The sequence below is a fragment of the Triturus cristatus genome, chromosome 5_1 (genome assembly GCF_964204655.1).
Source record: "Triturus cristatus chromosome 5_1, aTriCri1.1, whole genome shotgun sequence".
In the NCBI taxonomy this organism is placed as follows: Eukaryota; Metazoa; Chordata; class Amphibia; order Caudata; family Salamandridae; genus Triturus; species Triturus cristatus.
In genome coordinates, this window is record NC_140587.1 from 538,305,253 (window position 1) to 538,322,162 (window position 16,910).

Consider the following 16,910-nt stretch of genomic DNA (forward strand, 5'->3'; position numbering starts at 1 on the left):
CATGATCTACCTGGTGCCATTTCTCAAAGTGGGATTTGGCAAGATCAAGCACAAGGAGGAGTGGGTGGTGGTCACTCTCTATTCTTTCTTCAACCCTCATAATGATTACCTGATACCAACACTCCAGGTTAATCATGAAGTTATCAATTATGCTAACATGCTTCCCAATCCTAAAAGTTGGTCTTGGAATAGAATCAGAGATAGTCCGACCATTCTGTGGTCGTAGGCCATCATTTAGGATAATCATGGTTACTTGCTATGCCGTTTTTGATGACGTGTTCTTTGCATAAAGTATATGGAGGGAGCCCCCAGGCATGGTCCTCAATCATTACTTCTTAATCCTGCAGGGCTGAGTGGAGTCTGGTTTTAGAAACCCCTCACCAGATTATTATTCTTTCCTGATTTTTCGGAGGATGATGATTAGCTCAGCTTTCATGCCCTAAAGAAATAAGTAGTGACTTCAGTACTTATAGGAGTGTCTAGGTTTCAGTCTTACCACACGGTGGAAGGTAGATGTTAATAAGATCTATCCTTCCCTTGCCTCTTTCAAGCTTCGGGTTTTGGATGTTTTTACCCATGGGGAAGAATGATAATTTAATATTAAGTGTGCAAGATGCCTTAATCCAGATATGTAGACCACCCTTTGCTCTTCCTCTAGGCTGAATTATTGCGGGAGTATTGAAGGATACAAATCCCTCTAAATCGATAGTTTCCACTGCTCATGTTTCTTGCAGACAACAGATATCCTGCAGCTTCATGTACACAATCGAATCGTTGTCTTCCACTTTCATATTTAAACCTTCTATATTCCAAATTACTCTCTTCATACAGTCAGGCACTGAATGATGGGATCTCTGTATTCTCTATACGTAACTGATTGGTTGCCCAGCAGTTCGAATGAGATCCCATCCAGGATGAGTTGTTGATGTGTATTATTAAGGGCCATATTGGAATATAGATCTAGCAGACGGGGCAAATAGGCAGCATCCCTCGCTATGGCTTGATTTCTTGCTACATGCAACCTCAATTTTTTTAAATCAACTGTGGATGGGAGGGGATGTGCAGGGCCACATGCTCTGTTCAGGAGTGCTTGATAACTTGACCTCACTCTGGTGCTTGGCTTTTGGAGTGTTTCCGAGCCTGGCACAAACACGGGCGGGTAAGGCTCAGCAAATTGTTTCTCAACTGCTATGCCCCAATATGCAAGATATTTAGAATGCTTAAGTAGATAGTCTACTATTCCTTTTGTATTCCAGAGCGTTAACATCTGCTCCCTCCCCTGCATATTCCCCCGTGGGTGAAAACTTATACTGAGCAATTCATTTGAGGTTAATTTAGGTGAACCTGGTAAGGCATTGACCTATTTGAGGATGTTTTCTCTATTTAGCATGTCTTGATTCCCCTCGAATGCTACGTTGGAGTAAAGACTAAGACAGCAGAACCCACGCGAAGGCCTTTGATTTGATTAGCACTTGGCACTCAGTTGGAAAGAAATATTTGTGACCCAAGTGGACTGCGACACAATACCTGAGTCTCAGTTAGGTGAGCATTACCCACTGCAGCGTCGTCAATGCTACTTAGGGCTCCTCTACAGGGTGCTTCAATCGGGGTCTCCGATGGTTCTCTGAGCGTTTAAAGGGGGGGGGGGGTAAAGGAGGAAATATTAGAAGTATGCAGATTGTTGAACTAGGCCCTTTTTGCAGGGTCATCCCTGAACTTGTTGCCGTGCTCCTAGCGTTTTTCTGACATGGTGTTGGTGGTTTTAGAACTCTTGGCACTTTAACACTGCTGTTGAGTGTAAAGTGCGTGTGCTCTCTGTGGTAAACATGGTAAGATTGGTCCACACCTGTTTGGCGTATTTAATTTAGCTATCAGTCCCCAGTAAAGCGGTATCTAATATACCCGGGCCAGTAAATTAAATGCTACTGATGGGATTCCCTGATAAGTGTTTCAGTGGTAATTCCTGATATGAGAGGAGCAGCGTGGTCAAGTTTGGTATGTTTGGAATAGTGATAATAAATGCTGCATAATGGTGTGCGCAGATTTATGCTCACTATTTTAGAAATGCCACTTTTAGAAGTTGGCATTTCTGTGTGCTATGTGTCTGCCTGCCTGATGTGTATTGCATGTCTGGCTCTGGAGTGACAGGGGCTGGTGAGGTGTGCGGCTCCAGAGGGGCTGGGTGAGTCAGCGCTAGGCTGAATGGGCAGATCTGCATTTGGAGTAGTGGGAGAAGTAGTCCCTGACCCTGAATAGGTCTGTGCCTGCCTGGGTGAATGCTGGCTCTGCCCCCCTGTGGTGTGTCTGATGACCAAACCCCCACCTGACAAAGGGGAGTAGAAGAACTGTAAACAAAGTGCTCCAGTACCCCCCCCGAACCAGTTGAGACTGGTTTTCCAAGCCCTGTCCCAGGGCCGAACAAAGGGAATTGCAGTATGAATATTGGGTCTGTGACCCCATGGGTGTGTGCTTTCTGGTACTTACTTGCGGCCGGCAGGCTGCCAGCCTGCCAGGAGGGACCGCCACTGGGGATAGACTTGCTGCCCTGCTAGGCAGCTGAGGGGTCTGCTGGCCTTGGAGCCCCAGCGTGCTGGCCTGCCTCCTGTTTTGATTGCCCAACTTTGCCCATCCAAAAAGCTCCAGGACAAGAGGAGCGTGTGTGCTCTGCAGCGCTGAGCTGCCAGAGTGTCCTGAGGGAATCCCGGCATGGGGATTCCTCTGCACAGCGCAAGAGTAAGGCGGGAACCAACCCTGCATTTTTGTGCACCTCCAAGTGGAGTCATCTCTCTGATGCGAGTGATATGCTGGGTGAGGCTCCCGTATGCCAGGGAGAGTCCAGCGTTTTGCCCAGGAAGAGGAGCGGGAGCTCACCACACATCTTTGCGTGCTGAATGAGACGGCCGCACCACGGGCGGCGACCCGGAAGACAGGCGGACTGCCTGGTTATAGGCGGGGCCCGGGAAAGGAAGCAGGCGGCAGGAGGTTATGCCAGGTCATGGCCTGGTTGGAGGCGGTGCTCCCGCAGCCACGGTGCCTGCCCGCATGTGGTCCCGGGCATCAGCCGAGTCTGGCCGGAGCCCTTCCGTGGCCAGTTGGAGTCTGTGCAGGAGAGGGGCCAGTCCGAGGTCTGAGCTTCCATCCGAGAGGCCGTGGAAGGCTCCGGACGTGCTGCACAGCATCAGGAAAGACCAGAAGAGTCCTGAGAAGCCCCGGAGAGGGGGGCTGGGACCACAACTGGCTGGTGCCCGCTGTGTGATTATTTCCTTTTCCCCAAGAGAAGTCCCAGTAAGGAGTCTGAGGAGGCACTGTAGTGCCAGTGCTGAAGTTGATGGGCATTGATTAGGTGCCGATCGAGGGCACCAGGAGGAGCCCAGGAAGGAGGGGCTCCCAAGGCACTGTGAGTGCCAGTGCTGTTTTACACAGCTGCACCACAAGAGCGCAGTCAGCTGCAATAAGGGGGCATTTCTTTCCATGACGAGGAAGGGGGTGGGACTCACCCTCACCCCCAGTGCATTTGCGCACATTTGTGGTGGTTGCATTGGCAGCCAGAGGGCCAGTTGGAAGGTCCTATGATTTAGCGCCCTGACTTTTGGGACAGAGGGCATTTGGGACAGCCCAAACAGGCCCCAAGGAAGGCCAGTTAGCCTGGGGTCATTTGGTGTCCTGGTGTGACGTGAGGCCCCCAGATGTTGTGTGCACCTTCCTAGTGCTACTGGGGTGCACTGCTGGGTATTAGCATGTATGCCTTAGGTGATGCCTAATGCAAATATCATGCTATGATGTTTATGCCTAATGGGATGCAGACATAATGCGTTTATGTTGCTTGACCTGATTCTGAGAACGGTATTTTACCAGTAGTTGCTGGTTGTTTTATATTTGCCACTTGTGCTTTCTAATGGTTCGGACAGTGGCCCGATTGGCTCTGTCATGTATATAATCCCCTGTGAAGTATTGCCTGGTGCCAGGTGGCACAATGTACATTTGTGATTATGAATCTAATGTGTTTATGATAATTCAAAGGCTATTTTTTTATATAACCTTGTGTGGAGTTTCCTTTGTGGTGTGCGTAGTGTGTTGCTGCGGTGTGTGTGTGTTGTGCAAACGCTTTACACATTGCCTCTGGGATAAGCCAGAATGCTCGTGCCAAGCTACCAAGGGGGTGAGCAGGGGTTATCTTCAGCGTGTAACTCCCTTGCCCTGACTAGAGGGGTGGTTTCTGCCTGGCTTAGGTGCATGCTCTAGCCAACCAGGAATCCCATTTCTAATACTGAAGATAAGCCTGTCTGCTCATGCCAAGCTACCAAGGGGGTGAGAAAGGGCTGTCTAAAAGTGTAACACCCTTACCCTGACAAAAAGCAAGGGTCCCTTCCTGAACAAAGGTGCAAACCAATGCCAACTAGGGGCCCCCATTTCTAACAGTGGTTATTAGCGCCCAGCCCTCCTAACCCCCCCAAGTTGGTCCTCCATCATTGTTTTCAGCTGAGAGGTCCACGTCATGCTCGTCTTCTGCATACGTACGTGATTTGGCTGTAAACCATGCTTTGGCCCTTGTTTTGCACATAATAATGATGATAGTAACTCCTAATATGCAAGACTATCATCCACTGCAGGATAGTAGATAAAAATAAGAGAGAAATTAATAGTAGAGGGAAGGGGGCATGAAATAGAAATAGGGAGCTGGCAAGCAGATTTAAACAGGTTTAAAGGCTGGTTTACAGGTTCATATACAGCGGTGGATGGCGGACGGACAGCGGATGCAGAAGCAGAGGTAGGGGGGAGCCAACACAGTGCACAAAAGCCGCACCCTAACTTAGCGGGCCACCTGCGTATGCCCGGGCTCTACTTAATATGGTGTTATTAAACACCCACCCTTCAGCATTTCTGCAACAGTTCTACTTAAGTTTTCGCCTCGTCTACGCCTCTCCACCTTTTTCCTCTATGCCTCTTGGTGCTGTATCCGCTGTATCTGCCTTTGTCAGCCTTTATCAGCCTTATCCAACCGCCAATCGCTGCCCCTACAGTCACTCGTAGTTGCTGCATGTTTCTCGCTGCAGCGATAATTGAATGGTCACAAGGCGGAGGACTAGCAGGCTGAAAGGGCAAATGAAGGCGGTGTATGAAGTGGTTAATAAGGGCGGCCACCACTCTGCATCAAACTATGGTACCAGTGCTGTCTGCTCGCATTCAGGCACGCCCAATGATTTCCACCCTTTCTGCTCCAAACACAGGCGGATACAAAGACTCACCCTCGCTACATGGCTCCACTGCTCTGCGGCCCCGTGGCCCAGCACGGTCCTCCACCGAGCGTACAGGGGGCCAATAAGGAGAGGAGAGGAGACGGTGAGTGACGGTGGATGAGGTAAGGTGATCTGGGCAGCAGCAAAATAGTAGGCAGTAGACCAGCTCTGGTGACTTCAGCGGCTGGAGCACTGTACACAAGCACCAGTTACATTACACAAGGACAGGTTCATTTTTGGCAGGCAATTAAGTGATTTGCCCAGAATCACAGGATGTTGAGCCGACACCGAGACTCGAACCTGGTTTCCCAATTCCAAAGTCAGCAGTTCTGGCCCTTACACCACATCACCTCATCTATCTCTCTATGTGCATCTGGGTACATTGCCGCTTTATCTTCATTATCTCAATAAATTACCCTGCTGCCCATCCATCCATCCACCCACCCACCCATCTACCCATCTTTTGCTTATTTTAATTACAGAAAGCAACATAACCTGTGCCGCAATCTACTGGGTGAGAACAATGAAAGCAGCTAAAGTGCTAGCCCCGTAAAATTCCATATACCCTTCCCAATAATGGGCCTGATTCACAAAGCGTTTCTGCGTACCTAATGTAATACTTCAGTAGTACTACTTTACGCACTTTTTAGTTGCCTTTCAAAATTGCCCCATAATATATACATGGCAATAAAATTGGGATATTAAGAGAATATTCATATACAATTGGTACAAATAGAAAGGACTCTGCCCTCTTGTCAATTTTACTAGTAGGAAATTGGACATATGGGGCGGGTTCACCAAGACGTGTGTGTGTTCCTGACAGAGTACTCCTGTAGCGTGCTTCACGTACTTGTAATTGCCTTTTGGGTCAGCCCGTCTGTCTTGTTTCTAAAGTCGAGCAAGTGGACAGGCCCCAAGTTTTGAACCAGTGTCCCTGTTTCTGTGTTCAGTTATTAATAGCCGCATGAGTTGTTAGTGTGCATGAATAACTGTATGACATTATCTTTATCTGCTATTGTCCCCTAAATACACGATTTAAAATGTGTCCACAATTTGTTTCAAAATAAAAAGCTCTCTGCCAGCCCCACAGACCCCAACGCGTGACCTCTCCAAAGCTGTCCAAAAAGTCAGTTTTAAGTGTGCAGACGGACCCATGTTCAAACCAATTTCCAGCATCAAAACGTCTGTTTTTCGAAATCAGGACCTCGTTTACAGGGAGGAAGGAGTCTTTGGAAACCATGCGATCTGGGTGAATCGAAACCGCAATTCTGAATGCAAAAAAGACCCGAGAAATGTGTACAGAACGTCGGGCGTATGTATGAATGACGAGAGGACAGCGAATACCTGACGAACAGGTATATGGGCCGTGGTAAGACATCGGTGTTTCATATAGACACTGACGTCACTCGGGGGCTGCTCGCTGACGTTTTAAAGTATTACTTAAGTACATCAAGAACGCTACAAACGCAAGTTACTCTAAGGGAATGGCGTTAAAGCAGATTTAATTAATGTGCGTGGGTGTATGCGCTAAATTGCTTATATTCAAACATTATCGCCTGGCGCAGGTGCTGCCATTTTGAATTGAAGCGGTTCTAGTGTCCTGCCATGTACCGAAACATCACATAAGTTAAAATGTAACTCAAGATAAATACCAAGAGATTTACTTGGCTAACCATTAACCTAGAATGACACTAGCGGGACAGCGTCGCCCATCCAAAGTGACATGTTGATCAGCGAGAAACTTCATAGCATATCAACCTGCAACATATTCACCATTCGTTCGTAAGTGAGGTGTCTAATCTCAGATTTTTTAAAAATATTTACGAAACAAAAAACATAAAAACACCCTAAACCGTCTGTTGTTTCAACGAGTGTAATTATAATTGTCTCGAATTTACACAGATCATAATTGTGCCTACATTACAGGTTATTTCTTCTACAGCTTTAATCTACAACACTCGCACCAATAAGAGCAATCGCTGAAGCAGCTGTTCAGTGCCTATGGATAACTGACCAACAGTAGTAGGCCTGCCCTTAAAAATATGTGACATCATCATCAAAGGCCTTGGGGCGAGAGACCACGTGACCCGGTAGTGCACTGGCCAATACAGACATGTTGTAATGAATGAAAAGCCATGTGAATAAACCCGAATGGTCAACAGGCATGCGCAGCACTTTCCAATTGTGGCACCTTGTCCTCTATAGCCTGACAAGTGTAGCACAGCATCTTCATTCTTTGGGGCGCCTTGCCGCTAAATAAAAAGCGTCTTTTGTTACCCAACGCAAAGGTACTCACTTTATCAACATTGGAAGGCTGAAAGACTAAGTGTACCCGGCGGCATTTCTATCTACTGCCATGAGGTCCTACCCAGGTTTCTGGTTAGTCCCCTGAGCCGCCAGACCTAGCCTGGCCTGTCCTGACAGCAAGAGGAGGTGGTGACTTACCACTGCCATGGCACAGAAGCTGCATGGTCTCAAACTCCAAGGACGTGTAGGTCGGGTCCAAGGCCTCGCTGTAGTCTGCCATCTGCATGTCCATGATGGGGTCCGAGAGCCTCATGGCTGGGTCTGACAAGCCCGTCCGGTTTGAGAAAAGGGCCCGGCTGCTGAGATGTGCTCCTCTGAGCAGCAATCCGTGATTGATAGTGCGGGTGAGCTGCGACTGTGTGACCTGTGTGAGGTGATGGGAGGAGTTGAGCTGCCTCTTGTGCGTGCCATCTTCTACCTGGAACTTATTTCTTTTATGGTAGCTGAAGTCATTCTTGCGATAGTTTCGGAATGATTGACGGAGGCCTCTTATCTAGAACGGCTGGCCACAAACGCTTTCCAGAAACTGCAAGGATGTCCAGTCAGCACATCACCTTGTTTTAGCCACACAATGATTTTAACATCTCATCTCTATGGTTCATTGGTTTGTCCTTTTGGGATGTTAACACTACTGGCTCCTGGTTAACCATTTGAGTGCAATTAAACATTACATTACAAAGCCCGAGCGCCACTCAGAAGCCTGCATGAAGGGGCGTCTTAAAGCGCCTTTAATTCTTGTCAATGAGCTCACGTATTTTAAAGACGGGGGCACAAACGCAAAGTACCTGTTAACATAAGAAATCCATCTGTAAGGCTTTCACAACAACCAGTTTACATAGAGGGACATCAACTGCTAGCCAACGAGAGGACTGGTTTAATTCAGGGATACTCACAGTACGGCCCGGGGGCCTTTCACATTCGGACCCTGCTCAACAGCAGCACGGGGCTGCTTTGTACTGGACTCCGCAATAGCATGAAACATTTTAAATAAACGGACACAAATGTATTTAAGGGTTAATTTAAGTCATAGGAAGAAACTACAGCAAACGAGTACAAATATGGTCAAGTATTTCCAAAATTCGAAAAGTTTATTTCATTAACATGCAGAGCCGTTTCACTTTATTTCCTCTTATATCATTGAATTGAGAAGTGTTTTTTTAAGTGATAGTTTTCAAACATGAATTTAGAAACATGCATGCTTCCTTCCCCCCCACCCTGGCAATAATATCACTAATGAACTAAGAGGCAAGTTATTTGCTATGTGCAGCCCTTGCGTGGCCTGGGTTACTACTATACATAAACAACATTGTAGTTTATTAAATCCAACACAAGAGAAGGTTTTGTACAGCACACATCCTGAAGTCATGTATTTTGAGCTCCTCTTATTTCTGATCATTCAAGACAAGTGAAACAAAACAATTGCCTAAGATCACACAATTTAGACAACTGGGGAAACCGGGATTGATCCCTGGGTTCTAGTTTCACATTGTGTAATTCTGCCTCTAGATGTATATGCTTCACTTCCCCTATACCCACCTTACCACCCCAGCCCACCCGATGGCCACCCTGCTGGCGTCAATGCAGCCCTCGTTAACACCACTGACCAAAATTTTAAAACCTTCACAAAATTCTCAAATGTTTAAAACGAGCATAAGTTCTGGATACAAGTTTTGTGATAGCCTGTTTGGTAGAGAGCCCTCCTTCCATAACTTCTTGTTAAAACTTAGGTAGCTGGCATTATTTTTAACGAGAGGTGAAACTATTGCAATTTTGAGAACCTAGGCAATCTCACGATGTAGGGGAGACCATGGCGGCAGGCATAGCCCACATGGCCTGCTGCTAGCACTGATTCATGATTCCTCTCCCTTGTGCATGCTCTCTCCCTTGTGCATGCTCTCTCCCTTGTGCATGCTCTGTCCCTTGTGCATGCTCTCACCCTCAGCATATTGGACAGGCCGCAGTGGAATGGCGGCGTGATGGCCAGCGTCAGGAGGCCTTCAGCTTCTGATTAACTTTCTTGGCTCCCAGGTGGTTTGGGATTAAGTCAGCACTACAGGATGAATATTGGTAGGTACCTGGACTGGGAGACAGGGCAAAAAGGGTCATGGTCTTTGTTAGAATGGGGAACCTCTGGTTGGCACAGGTAGGTACTTGTGACAAGCAGCGGTCCCTTCTTCTATTCAGGGCGAGGGAATTACCCCTTCAGAACAACCCCTGCTCACCCTATAGGTAGTGTGGCGCGAGCAGTCAGGGCTAAACTTCAGGGCGCTAGTCAGTTAAGCATTTATGATCCCACACAGTAAACCACAATGATCCCCCACAAACGGACACCAGGCGTAAGTTGTATCAAAAATACGGATGCTTTATATAAAAGATTCTTTGTTACGCAGGCATGTACCAGACCATCAATAACGGTTACGAAATGGAAGCCACAAGATGATAATTAGGCACTGTTCTTGTCGTTGGTAACTTATTCGATCACGAGCGCTTCACAGGGCTCGGTTGAGTCGGTCCAGTCACGATGATGCGCAGTGCACCCCGGGTACAGTGATACGGGGAAATCAGAACGTTGCGGACCCCGAGTCCGATAGAGAGTTCACTGTATCTGGGAACGTGCGATGTGCTTGGACGAGTCTTCAGGAGAGATGCAGGTCCTGCACCTCGTGGGTCTTCCGGATCAAGAATTCAGCGGGCGGCTCTCGGTAGACAGGTGCGGCCCAGGGCCTCCAACACGGACTGTGCGGGAGGTCACTGCGGAGGGCGGCACGGTCAGACTCAGGCTGGGAGGGGAAGCGGGGCGGCCGGATACGTTACGACGTACGGGCGGCCGTCCGGGGCTGGATTTCACTTCCCCACTAGAAATCCGGCGGGAGGGCGAAAGGGCACCAAGCGCGCTCCAGTAGCAGGCAGGTGACAGGGAAGCGGGACGGCCAGACTCGATGGGTCCAGAGCGACTCAGGTAGAGCGGGGCTCTCGGCGAGTGGAGGCGGCCAGGCTTCTGGGTGTCACGGCCCTAGGAGGGATGCGAAGGTGCGCAGGGCACTCCGGCGGGAGAAAGCACACGGCTCGAATTCTCAGACGAGCGGAGACACGGTGAACCCACTGGTCCTGGGGTTCAGTTCAGGGGGCAAGGTCTTCTTCCAAGCCCTTGGAGATAGTTGAAGAACAAAGTGCAAAAGTCTCTTTCAGTCTTTTTCCTCTCCTTCCTTAGCAAGGCACCTACTGCAGGCCAGTCCCTCAGGTCAGGGAAAGTTACTCCTCCTTCAGCTTCTTCCAGGTCCTTCTAGTCAGGCAGAGTTCCTTCGTGGTTCAATCTGGATCTGATTTCTTAGGAGCCAGGCTCCTACTTTTATACAGGGATTCTTTTGTTCTTTAGCGCCAGGGGGCCTGGGCCTGGCTCAGTCCAGTTTTGGAGCACTCTGTTGTGGTGACTCGGCTTGTTCCTTTCAGCAGCAGGGCAGAGACATCAGCCGCTCCACAGGGGGCGGCGCCGGCTTTGTGGTGGCAGAGCACAGGTCTATTCAAGAGTCAGGGTGCACTCCTCCCACCCATCCTGGGGTAATCTCCCTACCCACCACCTGGCAGCCAACCTGTCTCCTGGAATCCCCCAGCCCTGCTCCTGTACTGTTGCTAGGCAGAACACACACACACAGCAGAGGCAGACTGAGATGGTTAGGCGCGCAAAGGCTAACTTTCTAAAAGTAGCATTTGCAAACCCAGGATATTAAAATAACCTTTACTAAAAGACGTATTTTATTATCCTGAGTTCAGGCATACTAAACATGACTTTCTACCATGCTCTCTGAGTCCACTGGGGTCACAGCGTGTAGCGATCCCAGCAGCCCATTCTGGCCTATGGAGAGCAGGTAGCCTTCAATAGTGAAAAACGAAAATGGCTGTAATTCACTATTAAGACATGCCACACACATCAGGGCATGTCCTACCTTATACCTACAATGCACCCTGCGCTCAGGCCTACCAGAGGGGTGACTAACATGTAGTTAAGGGAAGGTTTAGGGACTGGTAAGTGGGGACACTTGCTCAGTCAGCGCGACGGTACCAGACCGCGCGCAGGTTCTGCAGTGGCAGACCCTAGACACATTTTACCCCGCTGCTTCGGTGGGTGGCACAACCAGTGCTGCAAGCCCACTAGCAGCATTTGGATATACGAGCCCTTGGCACCCCTGGTGCACTCTACTAGGGACTGATAGTAAACCAAATAAACCAAACGTGGAAGTCAATTCACATAATACATTTTACCATAGGGAGCACTTGCACTGTGGCACTGGATGGCAGTGGCACAGTGCCCTGAGCAGCTAACATCAACACAAAAACACATTGAGGCACAGACAAAAATGGAAGGGTGACCCACGCCAATGGTGCCAGGTCTAACACGTGTCCCCTCCAGCTGAAAAGTGGGGAGAACTACCCTACCCCAGGGAGTTCTGCATCACTAAGGCGGAAAAACCTGGACAGACCGTCAGCATTGGCGTGATCTGTGCCAGGGCGATGCTCCACCGTAAAGTCCATACCCTGTAGGGAGATGGACCACCTCAACAGTTTTGGGTTCTCACCCCTCATTTGCATCAACCATCTGAGGGGCCTGTGGTCGGTCTGAACCCGGAAGTGAGACCCAAACAAGTAGGGTCTTAGCTTCTTCAGCGCCCAGACCACAGCAAATGCTTCTCGTTCTATCGCACTCCACCTTTGTTCCCGGGGAAGTAGCCTCCTGCTAATAAAGGCTACGGGTTGGTCAAAGCCCTCCTCAGTGATCTGTGAGAGAACAGCCCCTACACCATGCTCTGATGCATCCGTCTGCACCAGGAACTCTTTGGAGAAGTCAGGAGCCAAGAGCACGGGCGCCGTGCACATGGCAGTTTTCAGGGTCTCGAAGGCTTTCTGACAGGTGTCAGTCCATATCACTTTTCTGGGCTGCTTCTTCGAAGTCAGCTCTGTCAAGGGGGCAACGATGCTGCCATACCCCTTGACAAACCTCCTGTAGTACCCGGTGAGTCCTAAAAAGGCCCTCACCTCCGTATGGGTCTTTGGGGGCTCCCAAGCCAGGATGGTTTCAACTTTGGGTTGGAGGGGCGCCACCTGGCCGCTCCCCACTTGGTGTCCCAAGTACACCACTGAACCCTGCCCGATCTGACACTTGCTTGCCTTGATCGTGAGGCCTGCCTTGCGCAGCGCCATCAACACTTCCCAGAGATGTTGCAGGTGTCCTTCCCATGTGCCGCTGAACACTGCGATGTCATCCAGGTAGGCGGCGCTGAACTCGGTCAGCCCAGCCAACACCTGGTTGACCAACCTCTGGAAGGTGGCAGGGGCATTCTTCATCCCAAAGGGCATCACCCGGAACTGGTAATGCCCATCTGGCGTAGAGAATGCGGACCTCTCTTTGGCCCCATCAGTTAAGGCGATCTGCCAGTACCCAGACGTTAAGTCAAACGTGCTGAGGTACCGTGCAGCCCCTAACCGATCGATGAGCTCATCAGCTCTGGGGATGGGGTGCGCGTCAGTCTTCGTGACTGAGTTGAGTCCTCGGTAGTCCACACAGAACCGGAGTTCGGGCGTGGCACCCGGCGCTGCAGCCTTTGGGACCAAGACCACTGGGCTGGCCCAAGGACTGCTGGAGGACTCAACCACCCCTAGAGCAAGCATCTTCGAGACCTCCTCTTTGATGCAGGCCCTGACCCTGTCAGTTACCCGGTAGGCCTTGTGCTTCACAGGTAAGCTGTCTCCCGTATCCACATCATGGATGCACCAAGTTGTGATACCAGGAACCAGGGAGAACAGGTCAGGGAACTGCCCCAGCAGCTGGCGACAGTCACCCTGTTGCTCAGGGGTCAGGGTGGGTGAGAGGTTAACTCCATCCACTGACCCGTCGCGCTCTGAGGCTACCAAGAGGTCAGGAAGAGGCTCGGACTCCTCTTCCATCCCGTCATCGGTGGCCAAGAGCATGCCCACTTCGGACCTCTCCAAGTGGGGCTTCAGTCGATTGACATGTAGGACCCTTAAGGGGTTCCTAGGAGACCGCAAGTCCACCAAGTAGGTGACAGAACTCTTGCGCTCCACAATCTCAAAGGGTCCTGTCCACTTGTCCTGGAGTGCACAAGGCTCCACAGGGGCCAGGACCCACACTTTTTGGCCAGGTTGAAGCTCAACCAGAGTGGCATTCTGGTCGTACCACCGCTTCATTTCCTCCTGGCTGGCTTCCAGGTTTGCCTCAGCAAGTTGCCTGAAACGCCTAGTCTGGTTCCGGAAAGCCAGCATGTAACTGTATACATTCTGGGGAGGTTTCCTGGGAGATTGCTCCCAGCCTTCCTTGACCAGACTAAGAGGTCCTCGTACTGGGTGGCCGTACAAAAGCTCAAAGGGACTGAACCCTAGAGACTTTTGTGGCACCTCGCGGTACGCAAAGAGAAGGCATGGTAAGAGGACGTCCCACTTACGCCTCATGGGTTCCTCGAGACCCATAATCATGCCCTTCAGGGTTCGGTTGAAGCGCTCAACCAACCCGTTTCCTTGGGGATGGTAAGGGGTGGTGAACTTGTAGGTTACACCACACTCTTGCCAAAGGGACTTCATATATTTCGATATGAAGTTGGTCCCCCTGTCAGACACCACCTCAAGAGGGAATCCTACTCGTGAGAAAATTCCCATCAGTGCCCGTCCCACCACGGGGGCCGTCACTGTCCTCAGAGGGATGGCTTCAGGGTACCGGGTGGCATGGTCCACCAAGACCAGGATAAACCTGTTGCCCATGGCTGTCTTGGGGTCCAGTGGCCCCACAATGTCAATCCCCACCCGCTGGAATGGGGTACTGACCACAGGGAAAGGTTGGAGTGGAGCTCTCAGCTTCCTTCCACTCTTGCCACTCGCCTGGCAAGTCTGGCATGTCCTGCAGTGAGTGTCAGAACTCCTGCGCATTTGGGGCCAATAAAAGTGGGTGACAAGCCTTTCAAAGGTCTTGTCCTGCCCCAAATGTCCTGCTAACGGTACGTCGTGAGCCAACCCCAGTAGGAAGGTTCTGAACTTCTGGGGTACCACCAGCGCACGGGCTGACCCAGGTTCAGCAACCTTAGGCTCGGAGTATAGGAGGTCGTTCTCCCAGTAGATCAAGTGAGTTCCGGACTGATCACCATTGGCCTGGGCTGCAGCCTGCTGCCGCATACCCTCTAGAGAGGGGCACTCTTTCTGCTCCCTGCAGAATTCCTCCCTGGTGGGGCCTCCTTCTTGCTGCCAATGGGTCAGCTCAGGCAGGTCCCCCAGTTCGGCTATCTGTTCCCCGGTAGGCTCCAGGGCATCCCCCTCAAGGTCTGCTTCCTCCTGGGCAGTGGGAACGTCAGGAGCCGGATTCCCGTGCCTCCCTTGCCCTCTCTCTAAGGCCGGTTCCTGGGCCTCTCCCTCAGGCTCCAGGGTTCCTTCAACACCCCTACCGGCTCACACACGCCCAATCAGGCAAGCCCACCATCCGCAGGTGAGTTGTCTTCTCCACCTTTTCCCAAGGGGAGCTCTCCAAATCGTTACCTAGGAGACAATCAACAGGCATGGCCTCTCTCGCAGCCACTTGCAGAGTACCAGAGACCCCCCCCCACTCAAAGGGAACCTGAGCCATGGGACACTGACTCTCGGTGTTGTCAGCGTTGACAACACGGCAGAATGCGTGCGGGACAACCTGCTCTTGAGACACCAGGTGTTGCTTGACAGCAGTCACACTGGCTCCAGTATCTCTAAGAGCCCCCACCCTCTTGCCATTTATGGTCACCCACTGCCCATACTTTTGAGTATTGGGGGGCAGCTGGGCCTCAGCGACCATCTCACTGTCTCCTAATGAGACTAGGGTCATCTGTATGGGATCCCCCGCCCCTTGGACGTCTATCTCCCTCCCCAAGGCTACACTATTCACCTGCTTGGGGGGTGGAGCACCAGAGGGTGCTGGTTTACCATACAGGGGGCACTTGGGATCCACGGAAATGTGCCCCAGGTTGTTACACTTGTAACATCTGAGGGGCCCTCTTTGAACAGGGTTACCTGTCGGGGCCCCGGTCTGCTTCGGGGGTGGGGGTGGCTGAGAACCTTTCCCTTGGTTCCCTTGGGAATTACTTTGGGGCCCTTTGTAGAACTCCCTCTGTTTACCCTTGTCCCCCCCACTCTTCTGCTGGGGACCCTGAACACCTTTGGCGGGGCCTCCCACGGGACCCTTGTGGACCCTGGTGCTGATCCAGCGGTCCGCCTCCTCAGCAAGCTTCCTCGGGTTGGACAGCTTGCTATCGATCAGGTGTTGGCGTAGCTCAGGAAAACAATTATCCGACAAGTGCTCCCATGCGATTAAATCAAACAGCCCTTGGTAATCATCCTCCTTGCTACCCTTCACCCAACCATCCAGCGCTCTGCAAAAAAAGGTCACATATTCTACATAAGTGGTACCAGGTTTCTTGGTGCAATCCCTAAATCTCTGTCTGTACAATTCAGGAGTCAACCCATACCTTGTCGTAAGAGCCTCCTTCATGTGTGGATAGGATGTGTGGACATCAGAGGGGAGGTCTAGCAGTGTGTCCCGCCCCTCACTCAGGAACCTTCCCCACAACCCCGCTCCCCAATCCTTCTCAGGGACCCGGTGGGAGGACATGGCTACTTCATAGGCCCTAAACCACTGCCCAATATCATCCTGCTTATAATATTCTTTGACTACATCTTTAGGAATGTGCACCCTTGACTCTGTTAAATTGCTGCCACCAGAGGGTGAGTTGTCTAAACTCCTGGCCTTGAGATCCAACTCCCTCATTTTTACCTCATGCTCCATGGCCAGTTTCTGCCTTTCTCTCTCCATTTGCAGTTTTGCCATCTCCACCTCATGTGCTCGGGCGGCACTCCTGTCGGCCAACTCCTCTGGCGACAGGCCTCTGCTAGGCTCAGAAACACCTTCTGGGGGTATCACCTCCCGGGCATTCTCTGGGAACTTTGATTCGTGCCAGGCTCTCAGCGCCTTTACGTACTGATCCTTAGTGGTTAGTCCGCTTTGTTTAATTCGGTACTTGGAGAGATATCCTTTCAAGATATCATTGTTGCACTTCCGCAGTGTGCCTTCCTCCCAATCGATGTCATCAACTCCAGAGAATACGGAGGACGCTCTGCTCCCACTGACTGAGCTAGGCATGGTTTCTTAAGGTGGAGATTCTTCTTTAGCAACAACTGTCAATCAATCTGTGGCTGCGTTATAGGTCTGCTCTACGTGGTGATCAATAATTCACTGTATGTAAATCATAAATGCAAATTCGAAATCCCACCGCTGCCACCAATGTTAGAATGGGGAACCTCTGGTTGGCACAGGTAGGTACTTGTGACAAGCAGCGGTCCCTT

At 50.7% G+C, this 16,910-nt stretch overlaps 1 protein-coding gene across 6 annotated transcripts in view; it reads right to left on the bottom strand.

Annotated features, from left to right (window-relative positions):
• Positions 1-16,910, bottom strand: part of HNF4G (hepatocyte nuclear factor 4 gamma) — a 514,515-nt gene that overhangs the window by 161,434 nt on the left and 336,171 nt on the right. Inside the window, exon 1 of one of the 6 annotated variants that reach the window (XM_085605409.1) lies at positions 7,683-7,976. The exons of 4 other annotated variants lie outside the window; for them this stretch is intronic. In XM_085605409.1, the coding sequence (XP_085461535.1) occupies positions 7,683-7,797 (115 nt within the window). In that variant the 5' untranslated portion in view covers positions 7,798-7,976. Of the gene's footprint in view, positions 1-7,682; positions 7,977-16,910 lie in introns of those variants that run through there. One more of the 6 variants, XM_085605411.1, reaches the window with a different exon arrangement.